The 9,049-nt window shown below is 30.9% G+C and overlaps 2 protein-coding genes across 2 annotated transcripts in view; one reads left to right on the top strand and one right to left on the bottom strand.

Moving 5' to 3' along the window:
* Positions 1-676, bottom strand: part of LOC108605876 (innexin inx5) — a 6,632-nt gene extending 5,956 nt beyond the window's left edge. Inside the window, exons 1-2 of the mRNA XM_017995689.2 lie at positions 656-676; positions 555-573 (exon numbers count right to left, since the gene is read on the bottom strand). Of these exons, the coding sequence (XP_017851178.2) occupies positions 555-573; positions 656-676 (40 nt within the window). The remainder of the gene's footprint in view (positions 1-554; positions 574-655) is intronic.
* Positions 677-4,534: 3,858 nt separating this feature from the next.
* Positions 4,535-5,261, top strand: LOC108605995. Its single transcript, XM_017995818.2, has one exon. It carries the CDS (start codon positions 4,562-4,564, stop codon positions 5,216-5,218), a length of 657 nt encoding a protein of 218 aa, XP_017851307.1. The 5' UTR covers positions 4,535-4,561; the 3' UTR covers positions 5,219-5,261.
* The last annotated feature ends 3,788 nt before the right edge of the window (positions 5,262-9,049 follow it).

Raw genomic sequence — 9,049 nt, 5'->3', positions numbered from 1 at the left:
GCGCGTTGGAAGTGCATTAATAATAAATTTAAATAAAGCAACTGCATATGTATATATGAGTTGTAATATAAATAAGCTCCTAGTCAGCAAAAATAAAATGCGGTATAGTTCTCTAGTTTAATGCGAAATATTGTCAGAATGATATTTAAAAGTTTGAAGCTTAATATAGAAATTCTAGAATTCAATTCAATTAAATCTTAAATAAATGTAAGCAAATTTTGAAAGTTGAATGCTAAATAATCTCAAATGTAATGCCAAATATTCTTCAATATATAGGCTTTAAAATATTTAGTTGCTAATATAATAATAATGATTAATAATAATATAATAATAATGAAAACTAAATAGTAAATAATTCCGAAATGCAAATTGTTAATACGCAATATTAATAAATTTAAATAGGTTTTAACTTAAGCTTGCTCCTTTGATCGATCTGTCTATAGAATCTGATTTTGCATAACTAATGCAATAACATTATAATACTTATGTTGAAACAAAAAAGTTGGTATATAACATTTAAGTATGAAAGATCCAAGTTAAGTCTAGTCTAATACTGAGTATAAGTTTATTAAGCTAATATAAATTCTTTCTAGAAGTATTAAAGCAAATCTTTTAATTTTTTAGAATTAATACATATAATATATATAATATATACATTGTTAATATACACTGCCATGATTTAAGGATTAACTAAGCTATAGATAATAATAGAGAATGTATGAGTTCACTTATGAAAACATAAACTAGCTCATAATAACTATAACTATAACTAATGACTTGACTTGACTTAAGCTCTGGCAATTAAAAAAGATTTGCTTCAAACTTAAGTATTAAGCTTTAAGCCTAAGTCAAGCTACTTTTACAATAAATAAACAATAAATATATAATTTATATACAACTCACCTTGCTGACAATATCCTCCTCAGCCTGCTCAGTTGACGATGGTGGAGACATCTTTTTTGGCTATATATTCCGAAATTCTCAGCTCGATCAGTTACAGATGAGAATAATTTGCACCAGCAAACCATAAATTGTCATGCTTTCGGTTTTAAACACGTGCACAGCACTGAACAATATAATAAACCATAAAAAAAATGTATAAAATATAAAACAAAACAAAACAAAAAGTAAGGAGTATACCCTCGAATATTTTTTTTTGCCAGCTCTGTGAACCGTTAAGACTTGCGCTTGATTTTCAACTGACGCGATCGCAACGATCGAAGCGCTTAGCAAGTTCAATGCGCTTCGGCTACGGCTTCGTGGGCAGCTTCGGCTTAAGCCGAGCTACAAACGGGTTCTAGTGCCAGAACTTGAGTCGTCGCGTCTGTCTGTAAAGTTTTTTGCGTTTGGTTCTGAAGCGTTTTGATTATGGGTTCTTTGGTTTGCCAGTTGGCTTATTCTTTTGGCTTTTATAGTTATGATTATTAGTCATGCTGACATCACTTGAACTTGTTGCTTGAACTTCGTGAAGGTAACACACACACACAGATAGAGATACACATACATATGTAAAGTTAAACAGCTGCTAGCAATTTGCATTTGCATTTGATAATGCCAAAAGCTAAATGCATTGAGCCAGGCCAACTTGCTAGCTTGACATTGACCATAAGTATCCAACGGATACACACACGTTCAGTCATGCAACACTTGCTATACCTATATATATATATATATATATTGTATCTTGTATCTATGCGCTTTTTGCAACTTCGCCTATGTGGAGTCTCGCCCTTGAAACGCGCAACGCTGCGTTGCACACACTGCGGCGTTTATTGTCGCACAGTCAGTCAGTTTCTCACTTCTTCAATGCAATGCACTTGCTTTAATACAGTGCACGCTCGCTAATAAACGCCGTACAGTAAACTTAATAAACATAAACAGTGCAATATTCAATTGCAAGCAAACTATTTAAATCACTTAAAAACTTTTAGTAATTTAGTGAAGCATCTAAAATTAAAAACTAAATATCTATTAAAATAATTTAAGTAATGTCAACAAAAATTGCTAAAGCATCAAAAAAGAAACAAAAATCTATGCTAAATAAATTTAAAAATGAAATAACTGTAAAAAAAACATTTAAAAACATTTTAATTCAAAAAAAAAAAGCTGGTAAACATTTAAAATAAAAATCTAGCTCAATGTTTAGTTAAAAAATTTTAAACTATAATAGAAAAATATTTTTTATATTATGTAAAAAATTTCACATTTAAATATATAAAATTTTAAACTATAACTTAAGTAACACATTACTTTTATTACTTTTAATACATTTTTCAATCAAATGATTTAATAAAGATTAAAAAAAGATGCTAAGAAAAGTTTAAAATAAAATATTGTATTATGGAAAAAATTTCACAATTAAATAAATAAAATTTCAAACTATAATTTAATTAATTTAATTTCAATACATTTAACAATCAAATGATTTAATAAAGATTCAAAAAAAGCTGCTAAGCAAAGTTTGCAATATAAAATATTGAATGTCTACTGTAATTTTGTTTTTAAATTATTGCAACTACTGTATACAGTCTCTATCAACAAATGCACAGACATCTAAACAATAAATTAATCATAGCAATTGTTGCTTATCTTTGTATTAATTTCAAAAGAGTAAATAAAAGTATTTGTAAATATGTTTGTATGAAACATTTATCAGTTTTATCTGATTAGCTTTGAAATTCTCGATAGTGTATTAAATATTTGCTTAACCCCCACGCCTTTGTCACGCTTCATTTATTTCTAGTTCAAATTGCTAAGCTACGCTTCGGTTTGCTTTAAAGTTATTGGGGGTATTGAGTTTCGTTTTTAAGTTCAATGCAAACATGAAAATCACTTGGCCTAAAGCCGGGTTAGAGCTATACGCAATTCGCAGTTGCTGCCATTCATAGTCTAATAATTAACTAAAAAGTAAATAGCTTGTGCTTGTGTGTGTGTGTGTGGTGTGTCTGTGTAATTAAAAGTTGAAACATTTGAAGGCCTGCTTAGAGCTTAAATGCTTAACGCTTTTTGCAAGCGTTAGAGCGACTTGTCTATCAAATTAATTATGCACTTGGCTTTTGCGTATAAATATTTAATTGGGCAGCGCCCAAAAAACTGAAATAAAATAAAATACACTACAACGTGCCTACTATTAGCTATGCAGATTATGAATAATAAATCTAAAGAACATTTGCTCCAAATACTTTTGACTGACTTGGCTGACTGACTGACTATCAAAAGTTTACAGCTCTCAAATGCCAGCAAAACGAGTTTCGAGTTTGCATGCGTCAAGAATTAGGCATATTAATTAGCCAACAGCAACAACAACAAATACAAATACAAAAATAGCAGCAGTCAAGTGTATTCTAAAGGGTTTAATTTATGTATTTAAGCTTGCTTTTATATATGCCTCTAAATTATATACTAACGCTAAGCTTTGTTTATTGAAACGACAGTGATTTAGAGACGAGTATAAGCAGAGTAGCAGTAGTATAAGACGTGTATAAGAAGAGTACGGTTATAAGCTCTAGAAAATTATCAAAATTACTAAAGTATAAATCCAAATCTAAAACAGCAACAATTGTAAACTTTTACCAATATTTAGCTTATAATTTATAACATTTTGTTTATAATATATGTTTTAAAAAGTATAAGAAAAACTATAAGACTTTAATTTCGAATTTAAATATTTGAATGAAATTAATTAATAAAAGATTAAACGATACTGTATGGAATCATTTTCTTTCGATGATGTATAAAACTTGAAAATTTAGTTTCAATATTTTAAAAGAATTTTGTAAATATTTTCAATGTAACTTTAGGATAGAAGAGAGTGAGTTTAGAGTAAATTAAAATGAGTTGTCTATGTTGTTTGTTGTTTTTCATAATTTTTGAATAAACCTTAGGACAAGGACAAGGCTTGTCTAGTTTCCAGTTTAGAAATTTTCGACACTGCTTAACATTAAGTTTCAATATTTAAAAGTATTTGCCGAAACTGTTTGTTTTCATTTGCTGAGGATGTATACGACTTAAAAATTTATTTCCACACTTTTTTAAAAACTTCAGCTTTGTTTATAACATCTTCATCGAACTTCAATATTTTAAATTTTGATTTGTATACGACTTTCAAATCAATTTCTAATATTTTAAAGCAATATTTTAAATATTTTTTTGGCTCAAAATCACATTTTAATATTTGAGAGTCGAAAATTAAGCTAAATTGAACTTTAAACAGAAATGTTGCCAAGCTTTACAATTGCCAAATACCTTACAATTGCACTTACAACGTAAGCAATGTAGCTGCTTTAGCTGCTAGTCTTAGTTCGTAGTTTTTATACGGTAATAATTGAGCTGTAATTAAAAATTTGAAATGTCTAATCGGTTTGATCAATGACCAAGACGTTTGATTTATGACCAGCGCTGCTTATCAAGCTCCGCAATCATCAATGGCCCAACTCGTATACGAACGAACTATGAGTGGGTTAGATAAGGACTCTCTGGGGCATGCTCGCGTGTTGGACAGCGGCGTATAAATAGGCTGGCACTCGTGCCAGAAGTGTGTTAATTAACAAAAAGAATCAAAATGAAGTTCATCATTGCTAGCTTACTGTGTGTGTGCCTGGCCAGCGTTGGCCTGGCTCAGCCCATGGCTGGCTCGCCTTACGATGCGGAGCTGTTTTCGCTGGCGCAGGAGATGGGCCAGCTAGGCGAGAATACGGGCAAGGCGCTGGTGCATCAGTATGAGGAAATCGTGGTGGAGCCACAGCAGCAACTGGAGCAGGCCATTGATGAAGTGGAGCAGCGTCGCGAACAGGATGCCGAGTGTGTGGCCGCCGAGGATGAGCAGATTAACAGCATTGTGGATGCCGCTCATGAGGAGCTGCATGTTTGCGGTGTGACTGCTGCCCATGATTCCGCCGAGATTGCCAGCGATGTCAACCATGCCACACAGCAATTGGTCTTTGGCGGCTACTCGCTGGGTCGCACCTATCAGCATTGCCAGCGCTACAAGAACTCAGTCCTGAAGCAGAGCTGCATGGCCAAGTTCTATGTCAAGGGCACAATTTATCTGGTGAACGCACGCTCATCCATCAAGACCATCAAGAAGAGCACCAACGAGCGCATTCCCGCCGTCCTCTCCGAGAGCAACAGCTGCACCCATGTGGCCGCCGACAAGGCTGTGGTTGCTCTCAACGAAATCAACGCTGAAATTGATTCCTGCATTGCCAAGCGTCGTTAAGACTTTGCTAACTGTTTAAAAATAAAGTATTGAACATCACAAATTATGGAATTTTATTTAGCAACATAAACATAAACTTCGGGCTAAAGTTTATTGCTAAGCTAATTTCAATTGTTTATAAATTTATCTTGAAGTGAAACTTACGTGTAAATTGCAATTGCAATACAAAAATTCCACTTAGTTAACTGTAAATTGCAATGCTTTGCCGTATGCGAAGCAAAGCGCAAAGCAAAAATCACGGAATTACGGTAAATCTATCACCAACTGAGAGAGCATCGGTGCTCAGAGAGCACGTTAGTAAAATAATGCGTGCCCTTGTTAGATCGAACATGCGTAGGCCACAGGCTAATTACGACTGAGCTTTGCATTCGAGCGCATCAAGCAACGTTGCTTGTCATTCTTGGCAGCGCAGCGCCCACAGCTGAGAGCGCGCAAGCAATAGAGCAAACTCCTTTTTAACTCAAGCAGTCCACGACTGCGCTCAGCATGCGAACTCCCTAAGCTGCGCTCTTTGCAACGTTTTTCGTTATGGGCAGCGCAGCTTCACTGCTGAGAGAGCGCAGGCCCCGTTTTAAATCAAGTAGTCTACGACTGCACTCTTTGCGACGTTTTTCATTTGGGCAGCGCAGCTTCAATGCTGAGAGAGTGCAAGCAAATGGAGTGAGCGCCTTTTTAAGTCAAGCGACGCAGGCGCAAGCAGAAGCTCATGTAGTCCACGACTGCGCTCAAAACTGAAGCTCAGCAGTGCATTCCTGGCTGCGCAGCTGAGCAGATTTCTTTGCGTAAATTACTTTTAAATATTTTTAAGCAGTTTAAAGCTTATGTATTATTGTTTTAAGAAATTCCATTTACTTCTAGAGTGAAGTACTTGCCATAAAGTATTTCTTCTTATCTGCTTTAAAAAATCCATTTAATCGCTTATGGATTTTTAAACCGATTTGGATCAGGCCTACGGCAATAAAATATTTTATTGCACTTTAATTGCTGCTGCTGGCATTAAGTGTTTACCTAATTATAGTATTGAGCTTTAATCAAATGCTATAAATGTTGTCTATGGAATTGGTTGATATGATAAGAACCAAAAATAATTGCATGATGGCATTAACAAAAAATAAATAGGAAAAACAAATGCTGCGGTGTTTGCCATTTTGAAAATTAAATTTTATTATTTCTTTTCATTATTGGGTGATTACAATATTATAATTTTTTATGTATATACTTATATAAATCGTTTTCTTGTTTTTGTTTTTTTTTTTTTTCATTAAATATTTGTTTTAAATAAGTGTATATATATATATTGTATTCATTTTATTCATGTTTCCTTGTCTGCTTGCTCGATTTTTGCTCTGCTTTTAAATTTAGTTAGGTTTTGGTTTTTAGCTGGATTCTCAATTTGTTTTTTGTTTGAAATAAACTTTAAATATTTCATTCACGTACAGTAAGTAAATTGCTGTTAATTTTTTTTTTTTGTGTTTATTTATGTAATTTGGTTTTTCATTTAACAAATATCCAAGTATATATATATATATAGATATATGTATGTGTATATGTATATGTATATGTATATGTATATATATATATATATATATGTATATATATATATATTAATAAAAGATGCTTTTGCATAATGCTAATGTATAAATTGTTTTTACTACGCGTATATATGTACACATACATATGTACTATATATACATAAATATATATAGTATGTATATAGCCTCTATATAGCCTTTATATGTGTGTGTAACGCTACATACACAAATGAGCGCATGTATTAGTGTGTGTGTGTGTGGCTGTTTGTTTTTTTCAGTGTAGCTCAGCGTACCTCTTGTACATATGTAGAATGTATGTACCGTTATACCAACACTTTGTTGTGTATGTGTGTGTGTGTGTGTATTCGCTATAGACGCTTTTGCCTAAGATAAAAGTTGTACCTTATGCAAATGTTTTGTGTTTTTATATTAGTAACTTATTTTGTTTTTAGTTTTTTTTTTTGCTCAATTTTTTGGAGTTTTATATTAGTCACAGTTTTTTTTAGGCGCAAAAAACATTTCAATGAAGTTTCAGCGTAGTAAATACGTATTATTTACTGTACTTCAATTAATGTATTTTTTTTTTGTTTTTTCAATAAGTAGTAGAAAATAAAATACAAGTAAAAGGCAATTGTTTGTTGTAGTGGAAAAAATTTGTGCTTAATTTTGTAGAAATTTTGTTGCTTATATTTAAAAAAAAAAAAAAAACTTTAAAGTTTTTCCGTGTATGTGTGTGTGTGTGTGTTTAATTTTTATATTAAGTTCAATAAATTCGTTACGACACATGGACTAAGACACAGCAAAAAATATTTATGCTTAATTTAGTTTTTCAGTTAATTTGTTATTATGCATTTTTGGTATTTCAATTGAAATATTATGATTTGTTTAAATATAACTTTTTAATTGCATATATTTTCACATTGTTTTTTTTTTTTTTTGGTTTTTTTTATTTGTTTGGCGCATTTTGTTTGTTAAATGCGCTTGTAAATATTTTATTTGTCCTTAGTAAATGTTGAAACAGCTAGAGGACTAACGCCTTGAAACAAAGTTAGATTCAAAGAACTTTCAACTTGGGCCTTGGCATATAATAATTATAGACTGCGTTTTCGTATTCGAATTCGAGTGCGACAGAACTCAAGTTTTTGTTTTTTATACTATATTGAATGTTAACCCTTGATATATGCTATATACATAATTATTATGTATTTTTATTATAAATATTTTTGTTTTCGACCAAAAACTTATTATACTACCCTCGCATCATTAGTAGCTATGTATATATTTTTTTAAGTGTAGTTCAATTAGCATGCGGACTGTTTTTTTTTTTTTTTTGTTTTCAAGTAAAGTGAGGCAAACTTTTGGTTAGTATAATTTTTTATAAATTTAAATTTTGTTATTTTTTTGATATGTTTGCTTCAAAAAATGCGTTTGCTTTGCTATTTATCGAATACAACATTAGAAACATTTTGAGATTTAAGCTGCGGCAAACATACTTCATACTTCAGCTCAATATTATTATATATATATATAATTTTTTTTGTTTTGTTTGTTTATAGTTTACAAGAACGCAAAAAATTGCTTGTAAAACGTAAATATTTTTTTTATTTGTTTGTTTGTTGTTGTTAATTGTTTTTAGTATGGCCAAAGCTTATTGTCGGAAGCGTTATGCATTTTCATTTATTTATTAGCTCAATTTCATTTTTTTAACACGCACACTTAAAAAAAAAATTGAATTTTACTGTGTGAACATAAAACAGCGTAAATATTATTTATTTATTTATTGATTGTGTGCTATTATTAGTTTGTTCGATGCTCTAACTTCTCGATTTGTAGTTCTTCTATTTGATTTTTATAGTTTATGCAAAAATGATTTATTTAATTATTTATTACTTGGTCTTTTTTGCTTAAGTTAAACACTAAAATATCATGTTTTGTTTGATAAATTTTTATAAAGATTTTATTTTTGGCGCAACTTGGTTTTTCTTTTCATTTGTGAGCTTCTTCTTCTTCTTCAACTACTTCGTACTTCGTTTAAGGAAAATATTGTTTCAAAAAATGTAACAAACAATTTATAGGCTTATGCAAAAATGATGTAGCATATGTCATAACCTATTTTTATGTATACATATGTATATAAATAAATTGTAAAATATATATGTATGTCTATGTATGTTAGTTGTATAATTAAATATTGCATTTGGTTTCGTTGAACGTCTGGACATTTCGAAATTTTTCTTCTTACATTTTTTTTTTTGTTTTTGTTTACTTTAGTTAAATTAATTTTAGTTTACATTAAAGG

This window comes from Drosophila busckii, chromosome X (genome assembly GCF_011750605.1).
Source record: "Drosophila busckii strain San Diego stock center, stock number 13000-0081.31 chromosome X, ASM1175060v1, whole genome shotgun sequence".
Taxonomy (NCBI): domain Eukaryota; kingdom Metazoa; phylum Arthropoda; class Insecta; order Diptera; family Drosophilidae; genus Drosophila; species Drosophila busckii.
Note: the sequence above shows the minus strand (reverse complement) of the source record. Positions and strands in the feature narration are given on the sequence as shown.